The sequence below is a fragment of the Cervus canadensis genome, chromosome 2, assembly GCF_019320065.1.
Source record: "Cervus canadensis isolate Bull #8, Minnesota chromosome 2, ASM1932006v1, whole genome shotgun sequence".
Lineage (NCBI taxonomy): Eukaryota > Metazoa > Chordata > Mammalia > Artiodactyla > Cervidae > Cervus > Cervus canadensis.
Window position 1 is genome coordinate 13,654,361 of NC_057387.1, and position 14,738 is coordinate 13,669,098.

At 49.5% G+C, this 14,738-nt stretch overlaps 2 protein-coding genes across 4 annotated transcripts; one reads left to right on the forward strand and one right to left on the reverse strand.

The window, feature by feature from the left end:
- The first annotated feature begins 4,357 nt into the window (after positions 1-4,357).
- On the forward strand, positions 4,358-9,417 carry LOC122432144 (glycosylated lysosomal membrane protein). 3 transcript variants are annotated; one of them, XR_006266769.1, is made up of 7 exons: positions 4,358-4,512; positions 4,962-5,219; positions 5,434-5,634; positions 5,759-5,977; positions 6,373-6,629; positions 6,744-6,970; positions 9,016-9,417. XR_006266769.1 is itself a non-coding variant. In XM_043453948.1 (6 exons), the coding sequence occupies exons 1-6, from the start codon at positions 4,396-4,398 to the stop codon at positions 6,907-6,909; spliced, it is 1,218 nt and encodes a 405-aa protein (XP_043309883.1). In that variant the 5' UTR covers positions 4,358-4,395; the 3' UTR covers positions 6,910-7,243. The 3 variants fall into 3 exon arrangements, 1 of the variants encoding a protein (XP_043309883.1); XR_006266770.1 differs by lacking the exon at positions 9,016-9,417 and adding an exon at positions 8,862-8,990; XM_043453948.1 differs by lacking the exon at positions 9,016-9,417 and having other exon boundaries at positions 6,744-7,243.
- On the reverse strand, positions 7,518-13,577 carry TMEM79 (transmembrane protein 79). Its single transcript, XM_043453949.1, has 4 exons — positions 13,458-13,577; positions 11,848-12,664; positions 11,402-11,615; positions 7,518-8,503 (listed from the first exon to the last, which is right to left on the reverse strand). Exons 2-4 carry the CDS (start codon positions 12,605-12,607, stop codon positions 8,290-8,292), a joined length of 1,188 nt encoding a protein of 395 aa, XP_043309884.1. The 5' UTR covers positions 12,608-12,664; positions 13,458-13,577; the 3' UTR covers positions 7,518-8,289.
- Between the last annotated feature and the right edge of the window lie 1,161 nt (positions 13,578-14,738).

Consider the following 14,738-nt stretch of genomic DNA (forward strand, 5'->3'; position numbering starts at 1 on the left):
CTGTGTGGATGGTGTGGCTCTAAAGTTACATTTACAACTAGCAGTGATGACCAGACAGAGGTGTGCTATGGAAAAGGGCCTTTGGAGGTCTGCTCTCATCACACCTGGTATCTAACTTGTGGTTTAACCCGGTCCAAAGTTTTCAGCTTTTTGTTTTCTATGAGAGGCTCAGAAATAAGCCTACCTACCTTTTGCTGCAATCCCTGCCTCTACATGAAGTGTTAATTCCCTCAAGAGTTTTCAAACATTAAAGATAATGAGTTAATTCTCAAAGATCTTGAAGAGATGGTGCTTAAAAGACCTAAAAATTATGGAGGGAGGAATTGCCTCCTCCTCTTTACACTTTTCTAGGTCCATTCTGGTTTTACCTTTAATGGTTAAGTACATGGATAATTGTACGTAGTAGTCTAACCTATGGAAATTCCTCCTGGAATGTTAGATCAATCTCTATCCTTCATCAGAGCTTTCAGAGCCCCTTTGTGCTTTTCAAAGCCTAAATTTAACAGTCATTAAAGTCCACTCAAGAAACTGTGTTGCCTGCATGAGCTCTAAAATGATTCCATGAACACGGTTTTTGCTGCCACCTTGACTTTGTCATGATTCTCTGGCAAATTCCTGGATTCAACTAAATTCTATTCTGCACCTGCCCCCTCATAAAGCAGTGTTTTGGGGATGGGGGGGGAGCCTTGAATCCTGTTAAACACTCTATTCAGCCAAGACACTTGCATATATCCTCACTTGTGCAGTCTAGAGGTGACACTTCAGAGGGTGTAACTACTTTTTTTCTCAAGGAAAGATTTTTAAATTTTATTGATGTGTAGGTGATTTACAGTGTAAATTTCTGTTGTACAGCAGTGACTTACATTGGTATATATTCTTTTTCATGTTCTTTTCTGGTTTATCACAGGATAGTGAATGTCGTTCCCTGTGCGGTACAGCAGGACTTTGTGTATGCATTCTACATATAATAGTGTGCATGTTACTAGTCCCAGACTCCCAATCCTTCTGTCCATCCTTAACAACCATAGTCTGTTCTGTATGTCTGTGAGTCTGTTTCTGCTTCACGAGTGTTCATTTGTGTCATTTTGGGGTTTATTCTTTTTCTTTTTCGGATGTGCAGCACAGCATGCAGGTCCTTGCCTCTCTGGCCAGGGATGGTGCCCATCCCCTCTGCGGTGGAAGCACAGGTCCTTCACGGGCCACACTGGGGAGGTCCCTTTGTGGACATTTTTTTCCCCTTTATAGACTTCTTATGATGGCCATTTTGACTGGTGTGACATGGCCATGGTGACTGGTGTGTGTATATATATATGTAAACTCATAGTTTATCATTTTTATCATTTTTATTGGAGTATAGTTGATTTAATCTAGTTTTGATTTGCATTTCTTTAACAGTGTGATGAGCATCTTTTCATCTGCCTATTGGCCATTTGTATGTTTTCTTTGGAGACATGTCTGTTTAGGTATTCTGCTCATGTTTCAGTTGGGTGGTTTTTCTTGCAGTGGAGTTGTATGACCTGTTTGTATACTTTGGAAATTAATCCCTTGTCGGTCACATCATTTGCAAATATCTTCCAGTACATAGGTGGTCTTTTAGTTTTGTTCCTGGTTTCCTTTGCTGTATAGAAGCTTGTAAGTTTGATTAGGTCCCATTTGTTTATTTTTGCTTTTATTTCTGTTGTCTTGGGAGACTACCCTAAGAAGTCATCAGTATGATTTGTGTCAGAGAATGTTTTGCCTATGTTCTCTTTTAGGAGTTTTATGATGTCGTCTTAAAATTGTCTGTGTCACCTCCCTAGTGGTTCAGATGGTAAAGAGTTTGCCTGCAATGCAAGACACCCGGGTTCGATCCCTGGGTTGGGAAGATCCCATGGAGAAGGAAATGGCAACCCGCTCCAGTATTTTTGCCTGGAAAATCCATGGACAGAGGAGCCTGGGGGGCTACAGTCCGTGGGGTCACAAAGAGTCAGACAGGACTGAGCGATTTTCACATACATATGTTTGCCTGTAAGCCAGTTGAGTTTGTTTTGTGACTCAGCTGGTAAAGAGTCTGCCTGCCATGCGGGAGACCTGGGTTCAGTCTCTGGCTTGGGAAGATCCCCTAGAGAAGGGAAAGGCTACCCACTCCAGGATTCTGGCCTGGAGAATTCCATGGACTGTATTGTATAGTCCATGGACTTGCAGAGTCAGGCCCAACTGAGTGACTTTCACTTTGTGTATGGTATGAGGTGTGTTCTACCTTTGATTTACATGTGACTGTCCAGCTTTTCCAACACAGCTTGCTGAAGATACTTTTCTTCATTCTATATTCTTGCCTCCCTTGTCAAAGATGAGTTGTCCATAGGTGTTTGTGTTTATTTCCGGACTCTGTTTTGTTCCGTTGATTCATATGTCTGTCTTTGTGCCGGTATCAAGCTGTTTTGATTACTGTAGCTTTGTAGTGTCTGATGTCTGGGAGGGTTATGCCTTCTGCTTTGTTCTTTTCCCTAAGGATTGCTTTGGCAGTTCTGGGTCTTTTATGGTTCCATATAAATTTTAGGGTTTGTTCTAGTTCCTGTGAAAAATGTCATGGGTAATTTGTTAAGGATTACATTAAATCTATTGATTGCTTTGGGTAGCATGGCCAGAAAAAAATGAAAATTTTTAAAGAAACTTGAGTTTATCCTAGACTAGCCATCAGAGGGAAAAAAATGAAAATGGATCCTTTCTTTGTTTCTTACGGCAAAATTAGTTCCCGGCAACTGAAAGATTTAAATATAAGAGCACTAGAAAAAAACATGAGATTTAAAAATACGCTCATCAGGATTTCCCTGATGGTCCAGTGGTTAATAATCTGCCTGCCAATGCAGGGGACATGAGTTCGATTCCCGGTCTGGGAACATTCCACATGCCTCGGGGCAACCAAGCCTGAGCACCACAACTACTGAAGCCCATACACAGCCAAAAGTAAATTTTTTAAATATATACTTACATATCAGGGGAGTTCCCTGGCACTCCATGGGACTCCATGCTTTCACTGCCAAAGGTGCAGGTTCCATCATGGGTCAGGGAACTTAAGATCTTGCAAGCTATGCTGTGTGGCAATGAATGAAGGAATGAAAGGGACTCAGAAAAATAGGCAAAGGGTATAAATAGCTCCAGGGAAGCAAAAATAAATGACTAATAAAACATGGAGAAGTGTTTGATTTTATTCATCGGGAAATGCAAATTGTTTGGTAAGCACTTGCTAGAGTGTGGGGGAAATGGGCCCTCAAAACGTGGTGTTATCAATTGATGAACTTCACAGAAGGCAACTTGAGGCAATTCTGTTCCTGAGTATTAATCTTACAGGTTTGGTTACAAATATATATGAAATGCTGTTCATACAGGGATATTCTTTTCAGTGTTTTTTGCCTGTAGCAAAATGTTGATACTATCAAGGTTCTGGCTAAGTTATATCCGTGGAACATCCCCCCTGCAATGAAAGACTGGAGAGATACAGAATAGTCCTCAATATATAAGTGAAAAAAACTTCTAGACAGTGGATTCCATGGTATCTTATTATACACATATATGTATATAGTATTATATGTATGTATATATGCAGTCCAGTGGTTAAGACTGCTTCCACTGCAGGGCATGGATTCAATCCCTAGTTGAGAAACATCCCACATGCCATGTGGTGTGGCCAAAAAAAGTACATAAACATGAGCACGCATAGAATATTTTAGGAAGGACACATAAGAAACTGGTAATAATGGTTGTCTCAAGGAAGGACCCAGGTTGCTGATATCCTCTGGTACTTTATAAATACTGTACCGTATGCATTTTTTCTTTGCTAAAATGACTAGGGTTAAGAAACAAAAACCAGAAGTGCATTCATTCAGCCAGGCATGAGCTGAATTATGTATTCAGTTCTATGACAATTATGTATCACTTTCATGTCCTGTTTTCTGAGAGTTTCTTTTCTCCACAGTAAAATTCTGAGCTCTCTTCCAAGACAAAAACCTGCATAGCCGGGGGCTCAATAATTGACAAAAAGAACCCTCTGAGGTGTGCTATTCCCCCACTGAATTCTTTCAAATTCTCTGTGCCTTCCCTGCCACAGTCATTCTGTAGATTCCATTTGGATGTTTGAATCCAGATATCATGCTCCCTTGTAGGTAACTTTAGTGGGACCAGTTGGGTAGGAGAGGTTGGGAGTGTGTCTGCAAATCTAGTTGGAGATGGCTCGCTTGCCAGCCTCAGTTGGGGATGACAAACTCCTAACCTTTCTGGTTCTATTCTTAATTCAAAAACGGAAGGGAAGCAGTCTCTTTAAGAACTGTTGTGGCGGCCCCGCCCTTTTAAGAGATCAGCTGAATCTGTGAGTCACATGACTTCAGCGTCTCTTCCGTCCTCTGAAGTTGGGACCACATGAGCGGCTATGAAAAGCCTAGCCGGGGTTGGGGGTACTGTGCCCCCAGCCCCGTGCTCCTTCTGAGTGTCCTGACGGCAGCTCCACTTGGCCTGCTGGGGGAGGAGACCCGCCAGGTGAGGGGCTAGAGCAATAGGTGTTTCAGCATATGCTGCCTTGAAGGGTGGTTGGAATCTAGGACAACCGAAGGGTGGGGATGAAAGGTGCTTGCATTGAGGAGTCTGGGTAGCCATGGGTCACGGTACAGGATTATGGAGTAGGACGGATGTGGTAGAATCTGGACGCTGACTTAGCCCTGTGTGATCCAGGTCCAAGCAAGTGTTGGATTTTTTTCTTCCTCAGCCGTGTGCCCTGATCTCTCCACCAGGGTTAGGGCAGTTTTGGCTCTACCCGCCTCTCCTCCCGCCATGTCTGCCCTTTACAGTGAGGTTCTCTTAGCTCCCACAAGCATTCCTCCTGCACTCTTTCCCCATCATTTTGCAAGCCCCCTCTCATCCCCAGACATCTTTGTCCTGTGTCTCTCCCTGATCCTGTTCTCTTGACCATCCTCCACTCCTTGTTCCAGGTGTCTCTGAAGGTCATCTCTAACTGGCCGGACTTTTCCCAGAACCTGCTTCATATTCAGGCAGTGGGTACCAACTCCACGCTGCACTACGTGTGGAGCAGCCTGGGTCCCCCAGCAGTGCTGTTGGTGGCCACCAACACCCCCAACAGCACCCTGAGTGTCAACTGGAGCCTCCTGCTCTCCTCTGATCCTGACGGGGCCCTGATGGTGCTCCCCAAGAAGAGCATCCAATTTTCTTCTGCCCTTGTCTTTACCAGGGTGAGGAGGTTGGGGGAGATCCAAGGGAAAGAGTGCAGAGAAGAGCGTTCATTCTAGTCAGAGGGAGAAATTGAAGACTGGGAGTAGGTGAAGAAGTCATGTGTGAGAGCCTGGGGTGGGGCCAGTGATGGTGTGGTGCGGGATGGTGATTCAGGAGAAAGCTGGACTCGGGCAAACCCTGTCCCTCCCCACCCCTCTCCCCCTCCCCTCACAGCTATTTGAGTTTGACAGCACCAACATGTCCGACGCGGCCTCAAGGCCTCCAGGAAAATCATATCCCCCGTACTCCTTGGCCAATTTCTCCTGGAACAACATCACTGACTCACTGGATCCTGCCACCCTCAGCGCCACGTTTCGAGGCCACCCTGTTGACGACCCCACTGGGGCTTTTGCCAATGGCAGCCTGACCTTCAGGGTAAGGATATAGGGAATTTGAACTCAAAAGGCTGGTTTATGAGCGTGGGAATTAATGATAGGGGTCGCCTTCCAACATAGGCATCCACCTGCCTCCCACCTCTCCCATGCCTGTTCCGTTGTAGGTCCAGGCCTTCTCCACATCTGGCCGACCAGCCCAACCCCCTCGCCTCCTGCACTCAGCGGACACCTGCCAGCTAGAGGTGGCCCTGGCTGGGGTCTCTCCCCGGGGAAACCGCTCCCTGTTTGGGCTGGAGGTAGCCACCTTGGGCCCGGGCCCCGGCTGCCCCTCAATGCAGGAGCTGCACTCCATCGATGATGAGTATGCCCCTGCTGTCTTCCAGGTGAGGCTTCCAGCAGAAAAGTAGACAGGTTGGGGTGTGAAGGGGGACTCTATCAGAATCATTCAACAGTCTACTATTTATCAACACTTCATTCAGTTCCTTTAAGTGCTGAACGCTATGCTAATGACTTTAGCTCAGAGGAAAGGCAGTACAGTGTGACTATTGCTCTGACTGGTGGGATGTGCAAGGGCCTGGGGTCCCAGAGTTGGGAGCTGGTGCAAGCTGGCTGAGTATTGAGACTGGGAAAGGACTCAGTGTCATCCAGCTGTGAGTTCTAGAACCAGGCCTAGGATTCAGGACAACTCATGACAGAGGGAGGCTGTGAAAGGGCGGGGGCACAGAAGGGTCCAGCATCTTTTGTCCTCCTCAACCTATGTGTTTGCATTTCTCCTCAGTTGGATCAGCTGCTATGGAGCTCCCTCCCATCAGGCTTCATGCAGTGGCGACCAGTGGCTTTCTCCCAGAAGCAGGGCAGCCGGGAATCAGCCATGCCCTGCCAATCTTCCCCGCTTTACCCCACCTTGGCATACCTTCTCCCCCAGTCACCCATTGTCCGAGCCTTCTTTAAGACCCAGAACAACTTCTGTGCCTTCAATCTGACATTTGGGGCTTCCACAGGCCCTGGCTACTGGGATCAACACTACCTCAGCTGGTGAGAGTCAAGGCCTGGGCCGTGGGATTGGGAGGTTGAAGTGGAGGAAGGCTAGGCCTCTCCGCCTTCCCTCCTAAGCCTGACTCCCTCTCTCTCTCACTCTGCCTGCTCTAGGTCTATGCTCCTGGGTGTGGGCACGCCTCCAATGGATGCCTTGTCCCCGCTCATCCTAGGCATCGTGGCAGTGGCCCTCGGTGCTCCAGCGCTCATGCTGCTGGCAGGAGGCCTGTTTCTGCTGCTGGGCCACAAGCGGTACTCTGAATACCAGTCCATAAATTGAGGCCTGCTGTCTAGAGGAAAGGACATTACTCGACCTGCCTTGCTGGTCTGCAGGTTTGAGGGTCAGTATTCCCAGCCAGCTCCTCCTCTTTGCTGTCTTCCTTTTCGGTAGAACCTCAGATCAGCCTCAACTTCCTGGGGGACCCAGGTGGGGCTTCCTTCCAACTCTGAGGAGGGACCAGACACAGAATGATTGCTAGAGGGAGGGTCCCCTCCGTGTTGCCTCCCCGTTCCTCCACCATCCCATTTGCCTTGAATGGGACTCACAGGCCTAAATGAGAGAGGCCTTCTGACTGTTTGCTGCCCCGGAAGGCATGAAATAGACTAGTTTTTTTTTTCCACAGGGCTTGTCTCTCAATATGGTGCGTTGTTGGGCATGTTGGGACCTGGTTCCAGGGAATGAGAGGGCTGGAGGAGGGGCATGGAAGGCAAATTCTTTTTGAAGCCCCATTTCCTCATCAGACCTAGTTCTCTCCCTTGCCATGGGACCAGGCTCCTCCCAGCCACTCTTCAATATGTGGATCTGGGAGGTTTCTGGTGCAGTCTGAATCAAACAAGGACGGGACACTTGAGGTTAAGGGGCAAACCCAACGGAAGAGCCAAGAAAGACTGTGGTGTTAATCGTTTATTATTATATACACATTCAGACGGGGTTAACATCAACCACCATGCCTTCCAGCCACTCCCAGCCACCACATGTGTGGGCATGCACGCGCACACACACACACACACACACCTCTTAGGAAGCAGGTTTCCCTGTCTGCTCCTCTTCCCACAGGAGAGATATGACTGGGCACTTTGGAGGTGCAAAGTTACAGGGACCTAAAGGGTTGGAAGACAGGAGTCAGCCACTCTGGGCTAGAGCAGCTGTAACGGACTTGGCTGAGGCTAAAGGGCCTACAAAGGCCAGTCATGGAGGGTCCTGAACCCAGGTCCCCAGAAGGTTTTTCACCAAATAGGAAAGTCCTATTTGATCTGATGCCCAGCCTTTACCTAAGGCATAGGCATGTTTCCAGTCTCTTGGAAGCCCTCTGCTTAGACACCCAGCACAGAAATGGTCAGAGTTTTGGCTATGCTCCACCGGCTGCCTCTGGCAGGAGGCTGCAGAGTGGGGAGCAGAGTCCGGCCTTTGTGGGCCCTGTGGCAGTGGTCAGAGGCTGCTAAGGAAGGAACCATGCGTCTGCCCCTGGTCCCGTGTCCTCAGCATTCTTAAGGAACACGGCTGTCCACCTCTGTCCCTGAAAGACTGTTTAAGTCCCTCCCACATAATTGTCCCAGGCTCCTAAGATGAAGGGGAGCACCCCAGGCTCTGATTGGATGGCACCCCTGTCGGGGCAGTAGGTGGGTTCATCCCGCCCAGGAACAGAGGGGGAGGGGCAGCTCAGCCCCGGGAGCGGGGCCTGTAGTCTGAGGCTGAGCGGGCATGGTCAGGGTAGTCCAGGCGGCTCTCAGAGGCAGTGAGCATGCGTTCAGGCTCCACCACGAACATGTAGTAGAAGTTCCACATCAGCATGGACAGCAGGGGCAGGAACGTCAGGCCGTAGCCAAAGCCTCGGAAGGAGCGGCCCACAGCGAAGGTCAGCCAGTATATGAGCCTGGGAGGCAAGCAAAGGTCGGGCTTTCCTTGAGGGAGGTGCATCAGCTAACAGGTTGATGATAGGGAGAGTGGAAAGTGAGGGAGGCAGATGGGGGTTGGTTGGCACAACTGATACCTCTGAAAACAACCAGTGTTCGTGCACTGACGTATGTGCCAGGCACGGTACTAATTACCTTAGGGGCACTATTTAATTTAGACCTCACATCTCTATGAAGTGTGTATATTATTCACCTCCCTCTTTGTATACGTCTCAAATTTGAATTAAAAAGTTTTGAGTAGGCAACATACATTTACATGGTTCAAAATTCAAAGGCACCAGTGAGTAGAGTAAAATGTTTTCCTTTACTGATTCACAGATACTCTGTTCTCTTCCTTCACCTCCTCGCCTCGATTCTACTCCCACCCCAGACATCCAGTGTTATGGTTTCTCGTACATCGTGAAGTTTTCTGTATATATAAGCAAGAAAATTTATGTTTTCCTCCCCTGCCTCTTTTTTTTCTTTTTTTGAGGTTTGGGAGCATGCTATTCCATGGGGTTGCAGAGTCGGACATGACTGAGCGACTGAACTGAACTGAGCATACTATAGAGACTGTTCTGCACACTGATTTTCCCCCCATTGAATGCATCTTGGAGCTTATGTCATTGTGTGTGTGTGCTCAGTTGCTCAGTCGTGTCCGACTCCTTGAGACTCCATGGGCTGTAGCCCACCAGGCTCCTCTGTCCATGGAACTTTCCAGGCAAGATTACTGGAGTGGGTTGCCATTTCCTACTCCAGGAGATCTTCCCAACCCAGGGATTGAACCCACATCTCCTGCATCTCCTGCATCTCTCGGCAGGTGGAGTCTTTACCACTGACCCACCTGAGAAGCAATTGTGTTGTATCAGTATATAAAGAGCTTCATTATTTCGCAGCTGCAGTACATTCCACTGTGTTTATTTCCCCTTTTGTAGATGGAGAAACTAAGATTCCAAAAGGTTAAGACGCATCCAATGTCACATATTGGGGAAACAGTAAAACCATGATTTGAACCCATGCGTGTTCATCAGCCTCTCCTGCCATTTTAGAGGGGCTGAGGGAAAGAAGAGAGTAAGGAAGCCAGCTTCAAGAGAGCTTGAAGCCCAGAGGGGTGGATCAGGCACAACTAAATTTCCCCTTTTGGAAGATCCATTCAAAAATACACACCCCTCAGTGGGAGGAGGGCAGCAGTTTCCTCTTACGAAGGACCACCTATTACAAAATTGAGAGGCCCCTATATTTTCACCTGTGTAATAGAGGGAAGAGTACATGCTGCAGGTAACTTGCCCATAGAGAAGGACCCTGGATGAGAGGGAAGGGACTTGGGTTCCAGTCCTGCCTCTGCTGCTGACAGACCTATGCCACTCTTCTCCCCCAGTCCGTAGTTACTTCCTCTCATAGTCATTTTCTCTCGGTAGAATGGGTAAGATGGACCAGACAACCGCTGGTCCTTTAGCTCCCTGATGATTCTTACTGCTTAAACCAAATTAAACCAACTTCTTATCTGAGACCAGCATTCCCTGAGAAGGAGATGGGAGGCTGAGTTACATGAACAGGAACATAGTTATCTTGGAAAACATCTACTGGAAGAACATGCAGGACTGTGTGATGGTCAGGAGACTGGCAGGACAAATGACCATTAGACTACACTTAGAAGTGACAGGAAGACAGATTTTAGCTTAATAGGAAGAATGCTTTAGCAGTTAAAGCCACCTGGAATCCTATATGGAAAATAACGGAACTTCCCTAGTGGTCCAGTGGTTTAAGGATCCACCTGCCAATGCAGGGGACACAGGTTCGATCCCTGCTCCAGGATGCTGAAGCATGGTCCTACATGCTGTGGGACAACTCAGCCCCTGTGCCACAACTACTGACCCGTGCCCTGGAGCCTGCGAGCCCCCATTACTGAGCCCACACGCTGCAACTACTGAAGCTCGTGTGCTTTGAGCCTGTGCTGCAGCTAGAGAGTAGCCCCCTTTTGCTACAATTAGAGAAAGCCCTTGATCAGAAACAAAGACCCAACACAGCTGTAAATAAATAAATATGATAAAATCTCTTTAAAAAGAGAAAATAACAAAAGGAAATGTATTAGGGGTAAAAAATGGAAAGATCTGCATTTCTGAAAGACTTCAGAAATTCAAGGGTACCTTCTGGGTTAACATAGTTTACATGAAAATACCCCTAAAGATCTTCAAATTCTAAATGAAAGGAGAGTAATGAGGCTGCTCTGAGACCTATGTGCCCTCAATGTGGATGAACAGGACAATCCCTTGCCTAGCCCCCACCCACTCCCATTTGATAAGCAGAATTTCCTGCCTACAGGGAAAGAGACAGACTAGTGAAGGGACCAGGACCATTTAGCAAAGTAAGCACTGGGAGAGCAGACTGTTGGGAGTCAGAATTGAGAGCTATTGTCAAAGATCTGAATTGACTAGAGAATTCCAGAGGTTAGAGTCAGGGCAGAAGTTTTTAGCACAGTATAAAAGAGAACTTTCTAAAAATTAGGACTTTTGATAAATAAAATAAGACTGCCTCATAAAGAACAAAGCATTTGGTCACAGGGGCTGTTCAACCAATGTTCAGCCAATAGCCACCTGACCAGAGTGTCATAGAGGAGTGGTTGCAATGGGTGGGAAGTTGGTCTAGGTGACACCCGAAAGCCCTTCCCTTCCTATTCTAGGTTGATATATGTGTCTTATGAAAGACATAGGAGCTGCCAAGTGAGGTAAAGTGCAAGGCAGAAAGTGGGCTCAGCTTTCCAGGGTGCACATTTGGGCTGATTCAGAATCCAGAATCCCCCTGGCTCTCCAGACATTCAGATGCCCAGGTCCCTTAAGCACCACCACCTCCTCTGTGCCCCACCCCCAGCCCCAACTCACCGGGAGATGGCAAAGAGACCAGTGAGTAGAGGGAGCAGTTTGAGGGTATCTTGAGGCAGGTAGGTGGAAAGCACTGCCAGGTTGAAGAAGTAGAGGATGAAGAGCTGGACCGACTGGGCCACATACCGCCGGTGGATCTCCACCTCCCGCCGTGGCTCCCCAAAGGGTCGAAGGGCAGAAAAGCACAACAGGCTCAGGCCGTGCACCAGGATCCCTGGGCGGGGTTGGAGAGCACACAGGATCAGGTGAGGAGGCATGGGCTCTGCACCCTGGGTGGGGCTGAGGTGGTCCTCAGTGGAGGTGAGCACACCGGGGGACAGGGTGTGGGAGGCCCTGAGGGTCCAGGCCTAGTGATGGGAAACTCTGCTGCTCTCCAAGTCAGGCAGGCCCTGCCCTCCAGCCCAACTCTCAGACGCCCCCTCCCTTCCCGCAGGGCCCAGGCTCACCCAGTACAATGGGGAAGGTGGCGAAGACCCCACAGCGCAAGGTGTAGATGAGGCGGGAGCTCATGGTCGGCAGGCGTGGGGCATCGAAGGGCAGGAAGGCATATGCCCCGTAGAGCAGGCAGGGGAAGAGGATGAGGGCGGCTCCCACCGAGGCCACGGCTCTCAGCACCTCTCGGCCCCCACAGCCCCCACAGCCCCCACAGGAGCGGCCAGGCGGCTTCACCACTGCTTCGGCCCACTTGCACTCCGGGGGCTCAGGGTGGGTGGCCCGCGGAGGCAGGAAGGTCCGGCGGTGCTCGCCCTCGCTGGCCTCACAGCACACAACGAGGTCCTCCTGGGGCCGCCGCTCAATGCACTGTAGGTCGATGGGCACGAAGGCCCGGGCTGCCTTCTCGGGCAGCAGGCTGGCTTCATCTTCGGGCAACTCCTCTAGTTTGGTGGGTGGCTCTGACTCGGGGAGCTCAGGCTCAATGTTCCTCCAGCCGGGGGGATCTGGGAATGGGGCACTGGGCTGGGGGCCAGTTCCCCAAGGCAAAGTGGCAGCCTCACTTACTGTGCTGTCTAGACCATCCTCGGTCCCCTCTCTGGCTGTGGGAGACTCAGCCGAAGACCCCACTCTAGAGGACTCAGCTCCAAGGGACTCAACCCCATCTTCCCCTTCCAGCTTCCGGCCATTGGGGACCAAGGCCTGGGGTGGGCTCTTCTCCAGGGTCTCAGGCCCCTTCACTTCCAGCAGGGCCAGGGTCTCGGGTTCTGTCATCCTGGGACCCGACTTCTCACGTCTCACTTCTCACGTCTACCACAAAGTCACGTCACCCTGGAGGGAGCAGAGCGAAGTTCTGTCAGAAGCTGCCATCCTCTGGCCCTCAGGAGGGGTTGGTAGAACCAACTCTCCAGGGCAGCTGGCCTCATGGACTTTAGCCCCTTCTGGGATCTTAGAGAGAACCTGATCTGGAAGAAGTTGTTCAAACAGTGGGAGGCAGGAGAGAAGTGTGCAGCTGAAATGGAGGCACCCTTTCGACATCAAATGCTATTCAGCAGAAGAAGGTGAGTCAGGGGGCACAGGCCCTGGCAGCTATGGCCTCAGCCAGCCTCCACCCACGCCTTCTACCCCCTCCACCAAAACCCCTGGGGTCATGGCCACCCTAACGCAGGAATAGGAGGAAAGGGAGATATTTAGAATTTTGCCAAGGGCTTTCTTCCCATGAAGGATCTTGTGAACAGAGAAGCTGCCCCTTCTCCTCCACACCTCCCCTTCCCCTGCAGATCCCCAACTGGAACTTTCCTGGCAGCTGACACCCATGATTTGCCAACAGATCTGTCCCAAGGAGCTGGTAGTGGCAATGCACCCTGGTCTTTTGTCTCCAATCTGGATACTTGGTCAGTTTCCAAACTTCTCAGTAACCCACCCCCTATGTCTCCGGAGGGCCCGGGTGGATCCATTCTGACCTCTAAGTCTAATGAAGGTTGTTTCCCATGCCTCCTTTCTGGTCTTTGTCCCCTCCCTGCTGTCCTCCATCTCACTGCTTCTGGATGGGGCTGATTTCCCTCTCTCCACCTCCCCAAGGACCTCCTACCCCCTACTGTGTGGACCCATGACACCCTCTTACTTTCCATCTGGAGAGAGGTCGAGGGTCCCCAGCGTCCGGGAAGGAGCTGCCCAGCTCTTCTGCTGGCTCTACAAGTATTCCTTTCAGTCTCCCTCCCTTTACCTGTGTCTCCAAACCTGTCTGACCAGAGCAGGTGGGGCCCAGTTTAAAGGGGAAGGCCCCGCCCTGCTGAATCTGCCGACAGAAAAAGCATTAAAGGAGGACGTCATGCTTTCTGAGCCCAGAGGTGTGTGCTCTGGGAACATGGGATGTGTAGGAACTCCCAGCACAGGAAAGCAAAGGGGTAAGAGTGGGTTTCTGCATCAAAGGGCTCTGAAATAGATTGGGATACCCCAAAAGAAGTAGAATTACTACCCATATTCATTCAGTATTTACTGGGCACCTATTAGGCACTATTCTAGGGACAGACACAGGAAAAACAAGATGACAGGCAAAGTCTCTGTGCTTAAAAAGCTGGCTCTATTGGGGTAACAGATAATCAAGAAGCCTAGCAACTAAACCAACATGACAATATCAATAGGGAGAAACCTCTTTGCCAAAGTGATATCTGAGCTGTGACCTGATGGGAAATCTGGAGAATGAGTGTTCCAGACAGAGGAACAGCAAGTGAAAGGCCAATGAGTGGGAAAGACAGGTTGTTTCAGGACAGAAAGGTCAGTCGATGTCTGGAAAGTAAATTTATGTTCCCACTACAGCGTGTACATGGGTCCACTGAACATTTTAGGTTTAAGGTTAAGAAAGCAATAGGAATCCAAGGTGATCTTTCCCATGGAAAGACCAGACGGGCAGAAACATAAGGCTGTTGCTTCTCATTCCTGTGGATCTTTTCCCCTGAAGTCATTTGAGCCTTATGGGGGGAGGGGCAGTGCCTGGGTTGCTCATGCCTGGGTCTCCAGAACCCAGAACTGTGGCTGGAAGACTGTGGCAGGTGTTCAGTAAATGTTTGCTGGGCTGGTTGGAGATTAACAGCAAACGGAAATCTTTGGGTTGGGTGGGGGAAACTGAAGGGCCCAGGTACAGAAGTCCTGAATTGGATGGCCTTTCTCTTATGTCATGCTTGACTCTCCAAGAAATTTTTCATCTACACGTTTTTTGTTTAATAGGGAAAGGGGGAGAATTAGAATCATTCTATCCAGTAACCTGAAAGAGGCTCGGCTCAAACGGATGGGCCAAATGACCACTGTCGGACAAAGCAAAGTCATGCTCCTAGCTGTGAGCCCATCTGTCCAGACCCAGCTTAGCCTCAGCACCGTCGCCGCAGAGTCCACTGCTTATTGTCTG

What these genes read in the sequence shown, in the direction of transcription:
- LOC122432144 (XM_043453948.1), top strand. Translation starts at nt 4,396, where the DNA reads ATGAGCGGCTATGAAAAGCCTAGCCGGGGTTGGGGGTACTGTGCCCCC. An exon ending in TGGGGGAGGAGACCCGCCAG is followed by an intron (nt 4,513 to 4,961) that starts GTGAGGGGCTAG and finishes TCCTTGTTCCAG; the next exon opens with GTGTCTCTGAAGGTCATCTC. An exon ending in ATGGCAGCCTGACCTTCAGG is followed by an intron (nt 5,635 to 5,758) that starts GTAAGGATATAG and finishes GTTCCGTTGTAG; the next exon opens with GTCCAGGCCTTCTCCACATC.
- TMEM79 (XM_043453949.1), bottom strand. Translation starts at nt 12,607, where the DNA reads ATGACAGAACCCGAGACCCTGGCCCTGCTGGAAGTGAAGGGGCCTGAG. An exon ending in CACCTTCCCCATTGTACTGG is followed by an intron (nt 11,616 to 11,847) that starts GTGAGCCTGGGC and finishes AACCCCGCCCAG; the next exon opens with GGATCCTGGTGCACGGCCTG. An exon ending in GGTCTCTTTGCCATCTCCCG is followed by an intron (nt 8,504 to 11,401) that starts GTGAGTTGGGGC and finishes CTTGCCTCCCAG; the next exon opens with GCTCATATACTGGCTGACCT.